This window comes from Eucyclogobius newberryi, unplaced genomic scaffold, assembly GCF_026437365.1.
Source record: "Eucyclogobius newberryi isolate DKJ021-1_F unplaced genomic scaffold, fEucNew1.0.hap1 SCAF_22, whole genome shotgun sequence".
Lineage (NCBI taxonomy): Eukaryota > Metazoa > Chordata > Actinopteri > Gobiiformes > Gobiidae > Eucyclogobius > Eucyclogobius newberryi.
In genome coordinates this window covers 21892872-21910907 of record NW_027315857.1, presented here as the reverse complement: position 1 = coordinate 21910907, position 18036 = coordinate 21892872, and the positions used below count along the sequence as shown (strand labels likewise).

At 42.8% G+C, this 18036-nt stretch overlaps 1 protein-coding gene across 1 annotated transcript; it reads right to left on the bottom strand.

The window, feature by feature from the left end:
• Positions 1-955: 955 nt before the first annotated feature.
• Positions 956-16627, bottom strand: LOC140372076 (butyrophilin subfamily 3 member A2-like). Its single transcript, XM_072459355.1, has 5 exons — positions 16559-16627; positions 14145-14486; positions 13784-14062; positions 13330-13446; positions 956-1636 (listed from the first exon to the last, which is right to left on the bottom strand). Exons 2-5 carry the CDS (start codon positions 14473-14475, stop codon positions 975-977), a joined length of 1389 nt encoding a protein of 462 aa, XP_072315456.1. The 5' UTR covers positions 14476-14486; positions 16559-16627; the 3' UTR covers positions 956-974.
• Between the last annotated feature and the right edge of the window lie 1409 nt (positions 16628-18036).

Below are 18036 nucleotides of genomic sequence, written 5' to 3'. Positions count from 1 at the left end.
ATTCATCGATAAATCAGTAATAAAAAAGAAGAAAAAATGTAAAAGCAAAAATGTGTCATTCAATCAAATCTGCACTTCAAACCTAACCTAACCCTAAATGTGAAATTCTGTTTTACTTTATCGATCAGAAAGTTGATAAAACTGGTCACACACAGGAATTGTTTAGGTTAGAATAAGTTTAGGTTAAGTTTAGTTCAATTACATAAAACACAATGTAATTCTAATACATAAAAGAGCGTTAGTCATTTTATAATAAAAACACTATAATAATCAATCATCTCCCCCACAGTGCATTTAATCAAGTTTAGTGAAAATATTGTCTACATTTTGACATGTGGCACTTCTGTTTAGTAAAAATACTTGTTATTGTATTTTTTCTCTCCAAACATTTCATACAATCCAACTGTTCTGTCATATTTTAAACTTATTAGTATTAATAGGGTGAGGTTTCAATACAGTTTTTGTGTCCTTTAGCAAGGCAATACTTCATTTCACCTTCACAACTAAAACACTGGAACTTCTTAACTTTCTGTGCAACATTGGAACCTCAAATAAATACATTTAAGTATATTTTCAATCAATTCTTATTCTCATGTCTGTGTTTTTGTGCGTTCAGACCGCGGCGTCAAAGCTGTTGAGTTTACATGAAAAGTCTACGATGGACGCGCGTCAACCAATCAGGAGCTTCCTCTAGAGTATCAGTCATTCATCGAAATGACAAGACCGTGGATTTGCATCTAGTTTAAACTCGTGTCCAGGACGCCAAAGACCCGAGTCAGTGTTTGTCCTCAAAAAAGGTCCAGCTAGAGGCGATTTGGCGCCGCAGTCTGAACGTGGCATTCAAATATTTCCAGATTATTGTCTTTGTGATCATCTTCAAAAATAAACTCATGTTTTTTTTGTGACTAGTCCACTGCCCCCTTTTAAAAATCAAGAAACATTTATCTTTTTTCCAAACTGATCACATAGGATCTCTACCTCGTCCTCTGTTGACTCCAGTTTGTTCCATGTTCACTGGTCCCTGACTGAGCTCCTTCTGGCTGATCCTGAACTTTGTCCTGAACATTCTCATTTCCTTCCTCTTCCTTTCTCTTCTGTTGTGGCTCGGTTTCCAGATGCTTCTTCTCTTTTTCCATCAGCTTTGTCATGTGTTTAAGTTCTCCCTCCATAGCCCCTTTTCTCTGCACCGTCACCAGAATCACCTCCTCTAATGTCTTCATTTGTTTATCAAGATCTTCAATTGTTTTTTCATACTGCTTCTTTTCTTTCTCCAGGGCTTCAAGGTTCTGTTTCTTTTTTTCCCCTTGTTTCCCCATTGATAATACATTATTCATGGCACTAATCTGCCTATTCTTTTCTGCCTCTATTAAACGGTTCATATTATGAATCGCTTCCTGAGGTTTGTCCTTGAGCTTCGTTAAGAAGACTTTTGTCTCAGTCAGTTTGTGGATCACATCATTGACATAAAACAGGTCATTTTCCAGGTTTTCCTTTTGCTCTGGAACAAACTCCTTCAGGTCAAACCTCTGAGTGACTTCTTCAAACTTCAGTACATTTGTCGTCTCATCGTTCTTGATCATGATCTCTCTTTCTTCTTTTTCTCCAAGTTCAATGTTTATGATTTCAGATTTATTTCCTAGAAAAAGGGAAAAAACAGACTGAATATTATGCATCAGACTTCAAAATACTCACTGGAACATACCACCCCAACTTACATATTAATGTCAACAGCAGCATAAATAAAGAGACGAGTAATATTTGTCCAGTTTTACTTTTGTGTCACTTTTAGAGTATGTGGTGCTGAATGTATTTACTGTATTTAATTTATTCAATTTAGTATGTAAATATTATAGTTAATTCATTTTATATTTTGGACATTAATTCATAACAAAGTATTGCCTTTTTTTTCCTCACTTCCCCCGATCCCCAAGGACGTGTGAGAGATGCTCCTGGTGAAGCGGTCTCTACCCCGTATGGACGGTCCTTCATCTGCCTGAAGATCTGGTTCTCCTCCTGAAGAGCTGGTTCTCCTCCTGAAGATCTGGTTCTCCTCCTGAAGAGCTGGTTCTCCTCCTGAAGAGCTGGTTCTCCTCCTGAAGATCTGGTTCTCCTTCTGAAGATCTGGTTCTCCTCCTGAAGATCTGGTTCTCCTTCTGAAGATCTGGTTCTCCTCCTGAAGATCTGGTTCTCCTCCTGAAGATCTGGTTCTCCTCCTGAAGAGCTGGTTCTCCTCCTGAAGATCTGGTTCTCCTCCTGAAGATCTGGTTCTCCTCCTGAAGATCTGGTTCTCCTCCTGAGGATCTGGTTCTCCTCCTGAAGATCTGGTTCTCCTCCTGAAGATCTGGTTCTCCTCCTGAAGATCTGGTTCTCCTTCTGAAGATCTGGTTCTCCTTCTGAAGATCTGGTTCTCCTCCTGAAGATCTGGTTCTCCTTCTGAAGATCTGGTTCTCCTTCTGAAGATCTGGTTCTCCTCCTGAAGATCTGGTTCTCCTCCTGAAGATCTGGTTCTCCTCCTGAAGATCTGGTTCTCCTCCTGAAGATCTGGTTCTCCTCCTGAAAAACTGGTTGTCCTCCTGAAGAACTGGTTCTCCTCCTGAAGATCTGGTTCTCCTCCTGAAGATCTGGTTCTCCTACTGAAGATCTGGTTCTCCTACTGAAGATCTCTCCTTCACTCTGGAACTCCTCCAGGTTTCTACATTTTCCCAAGGAGGTTTTCTGTAGTTTTTCCAGGCTGAGAAGGAACGTCTAAGGACAGAGGACTCTGGGACATCGTCCCTCGTCCCCACGGACATTGTTTAATCTGTTTTTCACTGTCGCCCTCAGAGGCAACTGTTGTGATTTTGGGCATTACAAAAATTAATTTAATTTAATCTTTGAGTGAGTGTGTGCAAAACATAATTATGAGAACGTCTGAAACTTACAGTTCTTCGGCTGTTGCAGCGTCTCACAATAATGCAAAGACTAAAACTGAACTTACTGCTGGATTTAAACTTCCACACGACCAAAGCGACAGCAGCAGCAAAGACCAGCCCCAAAGCAAAGAGGATCCAGGCCAAAGAGCACGAGGGACAAGAGTCCAGGAATTCATCTGAAAGAACATGTCAGAACATGTCAACCATTCCATATTCTGACTCTGCACCGTACAACAAAGTGCACAGACTGATGGGTTCAAAGCTACAGTAAAACTAACACTTTACACATGCAAATGATCAGTGGAAACAGGAAAGTGTCTGAACTATTGTTTAAACTGCTCTAAAACATGTGTAGAATACTTTTCCTCAGAGTCTGATGGAGTCGATTCCCTGTGGCCCTCTCACCTGTGAGTCTGAGCTGAGCCTCCCTGCTCTGGCCGCTCTCCTGCTGCTTCACTCTGCAGGTCAACGTGTTCCCGAGCCTCTGCTCCACACTCAGTCTGCTGCTCACACTGAACAGCTCGTCACTCGCTCCTCTCTGAGCCTCAGTCCTGAGCAGAACCGTCCCCTCTGAGTCCAGCCACTCCAGCTCCGGCTCCGGGTACCAGCCCCTGGACTCACACCTCAGCACGGGAGACCCCGAGCGCTCTTTGGTCAGGCTCAACGAGACAGGGGCCACGGACACTGGAGACAGGAACAGTCAAAGAGCAAAGAGCGAGAGAAGGGAAGAGTTCAACTGGGAGAAAAACACACAAACAGCACTCACCGACCAGCAGAGTGACCTCTGCTCTGGTGTTCATCTGGGGGATGAAGCACTGGTACGTCCCTCCGTCGCTGGACTTCACTCGGGTCAGACTCAGGGACATGTCCCCCTTCTGCAGCCGGCTCTCGGACAGAGCTGTGCGGCCCAGGTACAGGGAGTTCTGGTCCAACAGGAAGTCAAGGCCGTTGCGCCGGATGTGGATGTAACGTGGAGTCAGGTCTTGCCGCGCCCACTCCACCACCAAGTCCCTGAGGTCTTTAACGGGGTCCAACTCACAGGGAAGAGTGACATCACTGCCAACGGACGCTATGATTGGCTGAGACGGAGCAATCATTGTGTACTGACCTGAGGAAATCAAAATAAATGATGACAAGAGCAAAGTAAATGTGTTTGTGCCAAAGAATAAGACAAATTCTCTCTCTCCCTCTTCTGTTCTACCAACATACACCCAGTATGTTACCTGTCCCACCAGAAACAACAGAACATTGGACTTGTTTTTTGCCAAAACCAAAGAGGCTTATTCCTCTTCCCCCCTTCCTCCCCTGGGCAGCTCGGACCACAACCTTGTACATCTGAGGCCTGTGTATGAACCCATCGTGCGCAGGCAGCCTGTGGTGTCCCGTGAGGTGAGGATGTGGTCTGCTGAGAGCGAGGAGGCTCTGAGGGACTGCTTCAGCACCACTGTCTGGACTGAGCTTTATGACCCACATGGGAAGGACATCAACACCATCACAGAGTGCATCACGGACTACATCAACTTCTGTTTTGAGAACATTGTTCCCTCCCGGACGGTGCGGTGTTTTCCAAACAACAAGCCATGGATTAACCGTGAACTGAAGGCTCTGCTGAAGGAGAAGAAGAGAGCCTTCAGGTCAGGGAACAAGGAGGAGCTGAGGACAGTGCAGAAGGAGCTGAGGAGGAAGATCAGGCAGGCTGAGGCCGGCTACAAGAGGAGGATGGAGGAGCAGCTGCAGCAAAAGAACATTCAGGGAGTGTGGATGAGCCTGAAAACCATCTCGGGCTTCAAAATCCCCCCTGCCCAGACAGAGGGGGATCTACAGTGGGTGAATGATTTAAATGCTCACTTCTTGAGATTTGATCGGTCACCCGCCCCTCCCCCTGCACAGCTGCATGCTCCCTCTTCCACAGCTGGACAATGCCCTGCATCTGTTCCTCTTCACTTCTCTGCCCCGGACCATCAGCTCCCCACTTCACCTGGACTCACCCATCCCCCCAGCACACGGTCCCCCTGCCAACCACTGACTGTCACAGCAGCACAGTTGAGGAGTGAGCTGAGGAGGATTAAAGTGAGGAAAGCAGCAGGACCTGACGGCATCAGCCCCAGGCTCCTTAAGTCCTGCGCAGATGAACTGTGTGGAGTTATGGAGCATGTCTTCAACATGAGCCTGAAGCTGAGGGTGGTACCACAGGTCTGGAAGACCTCCTGTCTGGTACCTGTGCCCAAGACACCGCGCGCCAAAGACTTCAACAGCTTCAGGCCGGTGGCTCTCACGTCCCACCTGATGAAGACACTGGAGCGGCTGGTCCTGGACCACCTCCACTCCACCGTGAGCTCAGCCATGGACCCGCTGCAGTTTGCATACCGGCCTGGCATCGAAGTGGAGGACGCCGTCATCTTCCTGCTGCACCGCTCTCTCTCTCTCACCTGGAGAAACCTGGCAGCTCTGTGAGGATCCTGTTCTTCGATCAACACCATCCAGCCGCTGCTCCTGAGGGACAAGCTGGAGACGGCTGGTGTGGAGTATGACCTGGCAGAGTGGATCCTGGACTACCTCACAGACCGACCCCAGTTTGTGAGAGCCCGGAACTGTGTGTCTGACACTCGGACCTGCAGTGTGGGGGCGCCCCAGGGCACTGTCCTCGCGCCCTTTCTCTTCACCCTTTACACTGCAGACTTCAGACATGACACGGACAGCTGTGTCCTGCAGAAGTTCTCTGATGACTCTTCCATCATCGGACTCATCACGGACGATGATGCTGAGTACAGGGAACTGGCGCAGGACTTTGTGGACTGATGTCAGCGGAACCACCTCCTCATCAACGCGGGGAAGACCAAGGAGATGGTGGTGGACTTCCGCAGACGCCACCCCACTGCCCCCTCACCAGTGAACATCCAGGGACGGGACATTGAGAGAGTGACTCATACAAGTACCTGGTGTTCATCTGAACCACAAACTGGACTCATAACACAGACGCACTGTACAGGAAGAGCCAGAGTCGGCTTTACCTCCTGAGGAGACTCAGGTCTTTTGGAGTGACAGGGCCACTCCTGAAGACCTTCTACGACTCTGTGGTGGCATCGGCCCTCCTGTACGGTGTGGCCTGCTGGAGCAGCAGCATCACAGAGAGGGAGAGGAAGAGGCTGGACAGAGTCATCAAGAAGTCCAGCTCCGTCCTGGGCTGTGCTCTGGACTCAGTGCAGGAGGTGGGGGACAGAAGGGTCCTGGCTAAATTCACATCTATGCTGGACCATGAGTGCCGCCCCCTGCAGGACACTCTGTACCCTGCAGGACACTCTGTCCCCTGCAGGACACTCTGTCCACTCTGGAGAGCAGCAGTGAGAGACTGATCCACCCTCGATGTGTGAAGGAAAGGTTCCGTAGGTCTTTCCTTCCTGCTGCTGTCAGACTTTATAACAAACACTGTTAGTCCTGAACACTCGCAATACTGACCTAACCTAATACTGATGTGCAATTCCGTCATATGTGCAATTACTGTGAAATTCATGTGCAATCTATGTGCTGTCGTGACACATATTCATGTGCAATTACTGTCGTGATCACATGCAATGGTATTTATTTATTCATTTATTTGTCTATGGGAGTTTTTGTCCATAGGAGATCTTTGTTACGAACCTCTCTCTCTCTCTCTCTCTCTCTCTCTCTCTCTCTCTCTCTCTCTCTCTCTCTCTCTCTCTCTCTCTCTCTCTCTCTCTCTCTCTCTCTCTCTCTCTCTCTCTCTCTCTCTCTCTCTCTCTCTCTCTCTCTCTCTCTCTCTCTCTCTCTCTCTCTCTCTCTCTCTCTCTCTCTCTCTCTCTCTCTCTCTCTCTCTGCGACTGGTTGCTGTGCTTTGCACATTTTCATTGCAACGATACATAACACAGTACACTTAGTTAGTTGCCATCTACACTGATACTTAGTTTCTTTTGTCAGGGCCTGATTATTTATAATAAACGATAATATTAATTATTGTAAGTGCTGTGTGGACTCCCCTCTTTGTTTGGCTGCCGTTGAGCCAGGTGGTCGTAACATCTTCTACTGAAAGTGTTTTTCAGACTTCCTATAAGTGATCTGTTCTTCTGTATCTACCTCTGTATCTACCTGCGTTGCACCAATGAAATTTCCCCATGTGGGACAATAAAGGATTCTTATCTTATCTTAAATGAATCCTCTATTTGACGTTTGTGAATATTCCTTTTGGATGTTTAGTATAAAAATAAGATAAGATAAGCCTTATGTCCACACAATGGGGAAATTTTGACGTTGCAACACAAGTAGATACGGAAGTAAAAGAACAGATGACTTATAGAAAGCTTTAAAAAAAAAACAAAAAAAAACACTCTCAATAGAAAAGCTCTTGTAAACAAAACTCCTATAGACAAAAACCTCTTATGAGGAATAGAAAGACAAAAATAAAATAAAAATTAAGAAAAATAATAATAGTGGCAAAAGTAAACTCTTATTTACAGCAGCAATATGGACGGAGAATATTGCACAATTACGATTGACTAAAAAATATCTACCAACTCATTTTTATTTATTTTTTATTATAAAATTGTACTTTGTTTTCAGACGTACTATTACTACTTGAGTAACATATTCACAGTGTAACAATATCAGTTTGGGTTTTTATTTGTCAAAAAAGTGACAAAAGGTTTCACAAATTAACAAAGCAATACAGACTATTTTTGACACCCCTATCCCACTCAAATTTGGAATAATGTATTTTGGTCTCAAAACTCCTGCCATGAACATAATGGATGGATATCTATGGAACATACTTTTGGCCGCCGGGAAGAAGGCAATAACAAAAAAGTGGATGACCCAAGCTGCCCTGACGGTGAAGGACTGGACGGACATTTATAACTGACATACGCAACATGGAAAAAAATAACCGCCAGACTCAACTTGAAAATGGACGAATTCAACAAGCAGTGGACAAAATGGGACTCATACTTCTTGCCATAAGATGCTTTAACCCCTTTTTTTTCGATTAGATGCAACCTAGTTCACTTTCTGCTAATCCCTATCCCTTACATATCTTGAATTCGCGATGTCCTACTCAGCCCTACCCCTCTTTTTTCATTCTTTTATTTTCTCTTTTATTTTAATTTTTTTTTATTCATATTATTTGTTTTTTTTATTTGTATTTATTACTCTAATATAAGCATAAGAGAAAATGTATGTATGCATAAGTGAACCTAAATTTGTACATCGATGTATATATAAATATTTTTTTTCCTCTCATTATTTAATTTTCTTCCCTCAACCTTTAAATAGGTCATTTTGTGTTATGTCATTTTTGTTGTTGTGTGTTTCAAAAACAATAAATAGTAGAAAATAAAAAAATAAAAACTATTTTTGTGCTTTATTTTTTTTCCCTTAAAAATTATTTCCCCAAATACTTACAGTAACAGTTCTCTCTAAAACCTATGACCAAGATTTCAAGTGGCTTAAGGAAAAGAAAAAACGTTATAATCTACTATTGTTTCAGTGTTTTTGACAGACAGAATCCATGTTCTGTACTTACTCCAGCAGAAGTGAGCCTGCATGAGTGTGAAGAGGGACAAATGCAGCAGGAACATGCTGAAAATCTGAGGAAAAAACAGTCAAATCACTGAAATGAACTCATCACGTGAGCTTTTTCTCATTATAAACACATTATTAATCACTTTTCTAATGCTTTTTTGCTGCATTGATTATCATCACATGACTCGTGTTATTAGTCATTTCTGTTGTAAGTTTTTAGGGCGCGTCACTGACTCAAAACGAAACTGAAAGTAAAGCGCACAGGCTAAAAACACGATTAAAACCCGTCTTAGAACAACACACGGCATTAACGCGACTAAAACAACATCTGTCAGTAACGTATAGATGCAGTTGCCATGCCAACAGTAAATAACAGGTGACATATCATTTATTATGGCGCAAACGTGGATGAAACGCGCACGTTTGAGCCTCGCGCACTGAAGATAAAGACACGAGACAAAGGATCGTCTCAAGATTAGAAAGTCGTAAAATTACCTTTTATTGGACACGATTATATGTTCGGGTCAGAGTAAAGTTGGCACGTTTCCTGGAGCAGGACGAGCTGCGCCTCGACTCTCCCAGTTCAGACAAGTTAAAGGTGGTATGGACGATTTTTCGGCGATTTGGGAACGCAGGCGGAAGTGCGCATGCGCACTCCCCCGTGCGGACTGATACATCACACACGTGCGTTTGTTTATTAGGGCAACGGAGCGCATCGCATCTCTCGTCTCTCGTAGATTTCTGTCCACTTCTGCGTCAGCTCGAACTGTCTTTCTCCGTCTTCATTTTGCCCCGTACACTGAGGGAACTATATTATGATAGATCCATGCGCTTAGGCACGCGGAAACGTGGGGAAGAGCCTGACACGGCTGCAGGTGAGCGGTAGGTGCGTTTTATGATTGATACGTGGCAGGACAAATGATTTATCCACGCCATGAGGAAATATGATAAAAAAAATTGCTGAAAAAAATCGTCCATTCCACCTTTAACTTCAGATTCACAGAGTCGGACTTCCGGGTTCAATGGCTCCTAAACATTAAAGTCTTTACAGATAATGCACATGCTCATATTTACAGCAACTTTATTTTTTCCATCCATCCATCCATCTTCTGCCGCTTTATCCGGGGCCGGGTCACGGGGGCAGCAGTCTGAGCAGGGACTCCCAGACTTCCTACTCCCCAGACACTTCCTCTAACTCCTCCGGGGGGATCCCGAGGCGTTCCCAGGCCAGCCGAGAGACATAGTCTCTCCAGCGTGTCCTGGGTCTTCCCCGGGGCCTCTTCCCGGTGGGACATGCCTGAAACACCTCCCGAGGGAGGCGCCCAGGAGGCATCCGGAACAGATGCCCGAGCCACCTCAGCTGGCTCCTCTCGACGTGGAGGAGCAGCGGCTCTACTCCGAGCTCCCCCCGTGTGGCCGAGCTCCTCACCTTATCTCTAAGGGAGCGCCCAGCCACACGGCGGAGGAAACTCATTTCGACCGCTTGTATCCGCGATCTTGTTCTTTCGGTCACTACCCAAAGCTCATGACCATAGGTGAGGGTAGGAACGTAGACCGACCGGTAAATAGAGAGCTTTGCCTTTCGGCTCAGCTCCCTCTTTACCACAACAGTCGATGCAGCGACTGCATCACTGCAGCCGCTGCACCGATCCGCCTGTCGATCTCACGCTCCATCCTTCCCTCACTCGTGAACAAGACCCCGAGATAATTGAACTCCTCCACTTTCCATATGAAGCTTTATTGGTGTTTTATTTATGAAATATGATTAAACTTGAAAATAGAATCTTCAATAGCTTTTTTATTATTTAATGTAGTCACCAAATTCACAGCACTTATCAATAATGACAATATATATCTACTACAACCTTTATTTTACCCATCAGAAGCATACTACATGTTTTAATGATAAAATAGGACCCTATATCCAATAATAATACATTTATTGAAGTTGAATTGGCATATTTCATCATATTTTATCATGAAAACATGTATTAAGTTTCTGATGGTTAAAATAAAGGTTGTAGTAGCTAGATATTACCATTTTTGATAAGTGCTGTGACTGTGGTGACTTTACATCAAATATTTAAAAAGCTATTGAAGATTAATTTTCATATTACATCATATTCCATAAATAAAGCTTCATATGGAACAATAAAGGTTGCTGTGGTGTCCATCGTGTTGTATTTATTGTGTTATTCAAATTGTATCACTCTATTTAATGTTCCATTCCAGCTATAAAACTTTTCCATTTTTGGTTCTGCTTTTTGATGACGGTCCCTAAGCGCTCGGCTGCACATTCAGAGCAGTGGAATTCTCTGCACACAAAATACACATCTGATTTATAAAAACGAGGTTGAAGTCTCTTGGCAGTGTAAATATGAGTTTGGCATGTGAATGATCTGTAAAGACTTTAGTGTTTAGGAACCATTGACCCCGGAAGTCTGAGTCTGTGAAAATGACGCTAACTTGACTTCCTTCGTCTCACTCTCACGTTGTCTGGGATCAGCGGTGGGAAAAGTACTCAGTAAGTACAGATACAAAGAAATACTTGGTGGTACTTTCTGTTTGGTTTGAGCTGCTGTTCATTTTCAGCACATTCATGGAGACATTCTACATTTTTGTACCTTGTGTTAGACCCACCTCAATGGCCCAAACTGTCCCACTTTTAGAAAACAATTAACTGAAAAACATGTTGATTAATCAGATTTAGCATTAGGGGAAATTTAAACACAATGATACAGAGTTAAACCATGCACAGACCAGTCCATTAATTATTATTTATGATGAACCTTTTGACTGTCATAAAAAACATCTTTAATATGATGGACTCATTCAATGAACAGTTTGTTTTTGTTGTTTTCAGTTTTTGTTCCATTCTCGTTTTAGAATGGACCAATCTGCTCTTTTCTAACATATATTTCCATCTTCAATAGTTTGTCCAAGAAATCCAAAAAAACAGGCTCAGTTTTGCCTATGACTTTGTGGGAGAGAATAATGTACATTATTTGCTGGTTGTAATAAAGATAAATATGTTATAACAAGTGTAATCCTGTTTCATGTCATTCATAAACTAAATAATGAAACTATTGTCAGACGTGATCATATCTGTGGTGTTGTTCTCCAGGTCAAAACACCAGGACAAAGGGCTAAAGTTTCATCAAGATAAACATCAACTTTTACTTTTTTTTCCAAATGAAACAGTTATTATATATCTTACAAGTTGTACAAGTTTTACTTGTGGATTTACATTTCAACACCAGATGGCATCATTGCACACAATTTAAATATTCTAAACATTCTATGCTATTAACTAAGTTTAAGTAACAAAAAAATCATTTCAAACCTCCAAAAATAATTTCATTTCTTTCTCTTTTATAATGCCAATAATTAATTTTATTGCAATTAATGAAACGATAACTAGCACCAAAACCTTAAACCTTTTTATTGTCAAATAAATACATAAAACAAAGAGTTAAAAAAGCATTTATTCACCATCTTATAATGTCACTTATTGAACTCATTGAATAAACAAATACAATATATAAAACTAACAGTTGTACATTTACAAGATAAGAATTAAAACACAAAAGTTCTCTATATTTGTCATTTGGTACAAAAACATTATTATTTCAGTTCAATCCCATTTCACAGTTAGAGAATCGTTAGTGAAGGATTCTTGAATTGTTTTACATCAAGTCCAACATTAAACATGATTGACACATATTTACTGAGACATTATTATTATTGTTATTATTATTACTAGCATTATTATAATTTTTTAATATTAGTGTTGTGTATGTAAAGATTCCCATAGTTTAGTATATATTCACTTAGACTTTAATCATTATTGTTGTAAATTATGATGGAACTTGAAAAATGTTTTTTGCTTCGATGATGCACGTTTATCTTTTGTTTGTGTTTGTCCTTTTCTTTTCTTGCCTTGTTCAGCTGCAGTTGTGGATCCTGTTTCTCCTGCTTCCTCCTCCTGTGGCGGGGCGGAGCCTCCGTCGGCTCCTGAGGCGGAGCCTCCGTTGGCTCCTGAGGCGGAGCCTCCGTCGGCTCCTGTGGAGGGGCCTCCGTTGGCCCCTGAGGCGGAGCCTCCGGAGGCGGAGCCTCCGTCGGCCCCTGAGTGTTTGCAGACATTTCCTCATGAAGTTCTCCATCATTAAACCCTGTGGTTCTGTCGTCGTGACCTCTGACCTCCAGTGTTTTCTTCTTCTCTTCTTTGGCCTCAGTCGCTTTCATTTGACTTTCATCTGTTTCTTGGTCGTTTCCTTTTCTTTCGTCCGTCACGACCACTCGCTCCGTCTCAGGTGGAGCTGCTGTCTCCAGACGTCTCTTCTCTTTTTGCACCTGTTTTTCCTTCTCCTTCTTGTCCCTCTCCAGCTTCCCTTTCTTCTCCATGGTTTTGTGAACAATCTTATCGATTTTAGACATTTCTGTGTCAACGTCTGTGATAAAGTCTGTAAACTCTTCAATTTGAGTCTTAAGTGTCTTCACTTTCATGCGATAATTTTTTTTTCTCTCTTTCTCCTTACGGTTGATCTTTTTGTCGAGATCGTGATTATATTCTACTAGTTTTTCTTTGATCTTTGTTAGAACATTCTTTGTTCCTTGTAGTTCTTCACTCAAACTTGCAGCAGCTTGTAACTCTTCTATAATCTGATCTAAATCCTCCTGAAGTTCAGTCACTTTTTGGTCTTCACTGTGACTTTTCTCTTTCTGCTTCATCAGAGGCAAAACTTCTTCACAATCTTCAGGTTTGTTTCTTGTTGTAAGAGTCTTGGTTTCTGTGCAGAGAGTCCAGAAGTTTAAACATCAGCATTTTACTGAAAACTACAATAAAACCGTATAACCGTAAAGTGAAGAGTAAATCAGAACTTACTGTTGATTTTGAACTTCCAGACGACAAAGGAAACAGCAGCAGCAGCAACGAGACACAGCCCCAAAGCAAAGAGGAGCCAGGCCACAGCGCAGGAGGAGCAGGCCTCCAGGAACTCATCTGGACACAACAACACAACGTAACATGACAAACTTTACTAGAGCTGAAAGATTTGACAACAATATATTTAGTCTGAAAAGCATTGGTTTTATATCACGTTTTAAATGTTCAGAGAGAACGTTCAAGAATCATTGTGGACGATTGTCACACGTTTGGGCTTGAGACATTCATCAACACTCACAAGTAACAAGATAAAATGTATTTGTAGACTTTCTATTTCTTTCTACATTACTTTGTCTGTAAATACCATGAACCTGTTTATGTTGAAGAGCAAATCAATAAATGAAATGAATAAGATGTGACAGAAGTTATGAACAAGTGTGTTTCTGGGCCTCACCTGTGAGTCTGAGCTGAGCCTCCCTGCTCTGGCCGCTCTCCTGCTGCTTCACTCTGCAGGTCAACGTGTTCCCGAGCCTCTGCTCCACACTCAGTCTGCTGCTCACACTGAACAGCTCGTCACTCGCTCCTCTCTGAGCCTCAGTCCTGAGCAGAACCGTCCCCTCGGAGTCCAGCCACTCCAGCTCCGGCTCCGGGTACCAGCCCCTGGACTCACACCTCAGCACGGGAGACCCCGAGCGCTCTTTGGTCAGGCTCAACGAGACAGGGGCCACGGACACTGGAGACAGGAACAGTCAAAGAGCAAAGAGCGAGAGAAGGGAAGAGTTCAACTGGGAGAAAAACACACAAACAGCACTCACCGACCAGCAGAGTGACCTCTGCTCTGGTGTTCATCTGGGGGATGAAGCACTGGTACGTCCCTCCGTCGCTGGACTTCACTCGGGTCAGACTCAGGGACATGTCCCCCTTCTGCAGCCGGCTCTCGGACAGAGCTGTGCGGCCCAGGTACAGGGAGTTCTGGTCCAACATGAGGGCCAGGCCGTCACGCAGGATGTGGATGTAACGTGGAGTCAGGTCTTGCCGCGCCCACTCCACCACCAAGTCCCTGAGGTCTTTAACGGGGTCCAACTCACAGGGCAGAGTGACATCACTGCCAACGGACGCTATGATTGGCTGAGACGGAGCGATCATTGTGTACTGACCTGAGGAAATCAAAATAGACATATTGTCAGGGAAATGTTAACAGCAATGAATGGCAGCAATGTGTCTTGAAACTAATCAGATTAAACCTTAGCGACCCTTGACCTTGCACTGGAGTGTTTTTAAAAAGCAGTGTTAGAGTCTGGACCAGACTAAAAGAGACATAGCCCATACCACGAGACCAAGACTGAGGCTGAGTGTCGAGATCGAGACAAGACTGAGACGAAAGCACATTGAAACCAAATCAAGACCATGTTTGTAATTTTCTGCATGGTTAAGACCAAAGAGCTGTCAAAAGACATCAGAGACGAAATTGTAGACCTCCACAAGACTGGAAAGGGCAACGGGGCAATTGACAAGCAGCTTGGGTAAAAAAGATCAACTGCAATTGTTAGAAAATGGAAGAGGCTAAAGATGACTGTCAATCTCCCTCAGACTGAGGCTTCATGCAAGAACTCACCTCGTGGGGTCTCACTGATGATAAAAAGGTGAGGAATCAGCCCAGAACTAAACTGGAGGAGCGGGTCAACGACCTGAAGAGACCTGGGACCACAGTTTCAAAGGTAATACACCACGCCGTCATGGTTTAAAATCATGCATCGCACAGAAGGTTCCCCTGCTTCAGCACATGTCCAGCACCATCTGAAGTTTCCCAATGACCCTCTGGATGATCCAGAGGAGTCATGGGAGAAAGTCATGTGGTCAGATGAGAGCAAAATAGAACTTGTTGGTATAAAATCCACTCGTCGTGTTTGGAGGAAGAATAAGGAGGAGGACCGTCCCAAGAACACCATCCCTTCTGTGAAGCATGGGGGTCCTCATGCTTTAGGGGGCTTTTCTGCACAGGGGACAGAACTGCTCTGTATTAAGAGAGAATAATTTGGGCCATGTATTGTGAGATTTTGGGCAACAACCTTCTTCCCTCAATCAGAGCTTGAAGATGGGTCATGAATGGGTCTTCCAACATGACAATAACCTGAAGCACACAGCCAGGAGAACCGAGGAGTGGCTCTGTAAGAAGAGTGGCCGAGCCAGTCTCCAGACCTAAATCCAATAGAAAATCTTTTGAGGGAGTTGAAACTCTTTGTTGCTCAGCGAAACCCCGAAACCTGATAGATCTAGAGAAGATCTGTGTGGGGGAGTGGCCAAACTCACTGCTGCAGCGTGTGCAAACCTGGTCAAGAACTACAGGAAACCTTTGACCTCTGTAACTGTAAACAGAGGCTTCTGTACCAAATATTAATATTGAGTTTCTCAGTGATTCAAATACTTATTTGCAGCAATAACATACAAATTCATAATTTCAAAATCATACAATGTAATTTCTGGATTTGTTTTTTTACTCATTTCTGAACTCATTTGATGTTTTTCAGTCAGGTTTTAGACCTCATCACAGCACTGAGACTGCTCTTGTCAAGGTGACAAATGACATCCGCCTGAACACTGACACGGGCAAAGCCTCAGTCTTAATTCTGTTAGATCTGAGTGCTGCTTTTGACACTGTCGATCATGGGATCCTCTTACAGAGACTAGAGGACTGGGTGGGCATCACTGGCACTGCCCTAAACTGGTTAAGGTCCTATCTGGAAGACAGGAAGTACTTTGTTGAAATTGGCAGCTGTGTCTCAGACCACATGACCCTGACCTGTGGAGTGCCCCAAGGGTCAGTCCTGGGTCCCCTTCTGTTCAACCTCTACATGCTGCCGTTAGGTCGGATAATACGCAGTGAAAATGTGTCCTATCACAATGAAGCAGACGAGTCAGATCTATGTTTCACTGTCGGCAGGTGAATATGGACCAGTGGATTCACTCTGTCACTGCATCCAACAGATCAGTTTGTGGAGCAAAACAACTTTCTCCAGCTGAACTCAGACAAGACTGAAATCATCGTTTTTGTCACAGAAACAAAGAGAAAGTGTTAGCGGTCACCTCCAGAGTCTCGCTCTAAAACCAACAAATCAAGTTAGAAATCTGGGGGTAATAATGGACTCAGACTTGAACTTTAACAGCCACATCAAATCATTAACATCAGCAGATTTTTATGATCTAAAAAACATCACAAGTCAGCACTTACTTTGACACAGGAGAATCAGAAGAAACCAAATGGCAAGAGACGAGCTGCTTTTCCAGAGCCATAAAGAGAGAAAACCTGGGACAAAACCAGTCACAGATGCATTTGCACACGGCCAAGAATGTCTGAGTAAATCTAATCTAACTCACTCAAACTTATACTTTATCTTATCTTAACGAACATGTTTAAAAACATATTATTTTATCCCATTTGAACAGTAAATGATGCATGAATCCTCTCACATGAAACTTGTATAAATTAACCTAAATCTTAAGCATTTCTAACACATTTAACATGATTTCTTTTTCATTTTGAAGTTTTTTGTGTGTTTTCATGTCATTTTGTCAAACATTATTGTGACAGAAACACACAGTATCTTCACTGACTCTTCTCTCTTTGTGAAATAAACACTAAACTAAATCAACACAAACGGCAACATACCTTTTATTTTAGGTCCTTTTTCCTCCGGTAAAAAGCAGCTTCAAAACCACAGCTCACAATCGACTGCACCTCATGAGCCACGCCCACTGTTTATCATGTGACTCCAGTAACATCAAGATTACTCAAGAAGCTTATTCAGTACTGCAGTATTTATACCACACAGTAATACCATCAGGTATAAATACTTTAATTCAAAAGTAACATTTGTGGGTTTCTACCATTGTAACTAAATGAAAAATGTTGATTAATTATTAACTTTATGAGCGTCTTGTTTCCTGCATGTGCCACTGTTGTACATTAAATATGAAACTTTCCTTGACTACGAACATTTTAATACAGGATGAACTCAATGAGAGAAACTCTTTTCATGAGTTCCCTGTTCAACACAAAACACATGAAAACACATGAAACCAATAGAACAGAATATGTAGTTAAAATAGCAATAAAACATATTTTACTTTCACTTTTCAGCAGTTATATGTATTTCACCTTCAACACTGGTTTAATCTTTAATCTCTGTCGTTACTGAACTTTACCCTTTATAATAGAGTTCATTACAGTGTATTTATACTGCAAATCTAAGTGTTTTTTATACATTGTGCCTTAATAACGTCCAATAACGTAATAATGTATTTATTTTTACCATTACTATAATCAATATAATTCAAAAAGATATGTAATCATCACCAGGCTAAATTTAAAGTCAGGTCTGCGGAGAGGCGTCCACAGATTCACAGTGAGAAAAGCAGGATTTTCCTTTTTTAGCTATTAATGAAACAATTTAAGCTTAAAAAGTTGATTTATTTTTATCTCCTCACATTTTAGGTGTCAAGTTACAGTTCAACACATTTACACAAGTCACCAAACACAGCAAACTTAAAATCATTAGTTTGTAACAATCATACTGTTATTAAACCTTATTTTACCCCAAACATTCACAATAATCCTCCTGCTCCAGATCTGGAGCTGGAGCCCGAGCGCCTCATGATTCATGAAGTGAACTTCAGCCTTAACCACGAGTGCAGCTCATGTGAAAAAAC

Coding starts and splice junctions, on each gene's coding strand:
- LOC140372076 (XM_072459355.1), bottom strand. CDS start 14,475: ATGATCGCTCCGTCTCAGCCAATCATAGCGTCCGTTGGCAGTGATGTC. Junction 14,063..14,144: donor AGAGGTCACTCTGCTGGTCG/GTGAGTGCTGTT, acceptor TCCTGTCTCCAG/TGTCCGTGGCCCCTGTCTCG. Junction 13,447..13,783: donor GGCTCAGCTCAGACTCACAG/GTGAGGCCCAGA, acceptor TGTTGTGTCCAG/ATGAGTTCCTGGAGGCCTGC.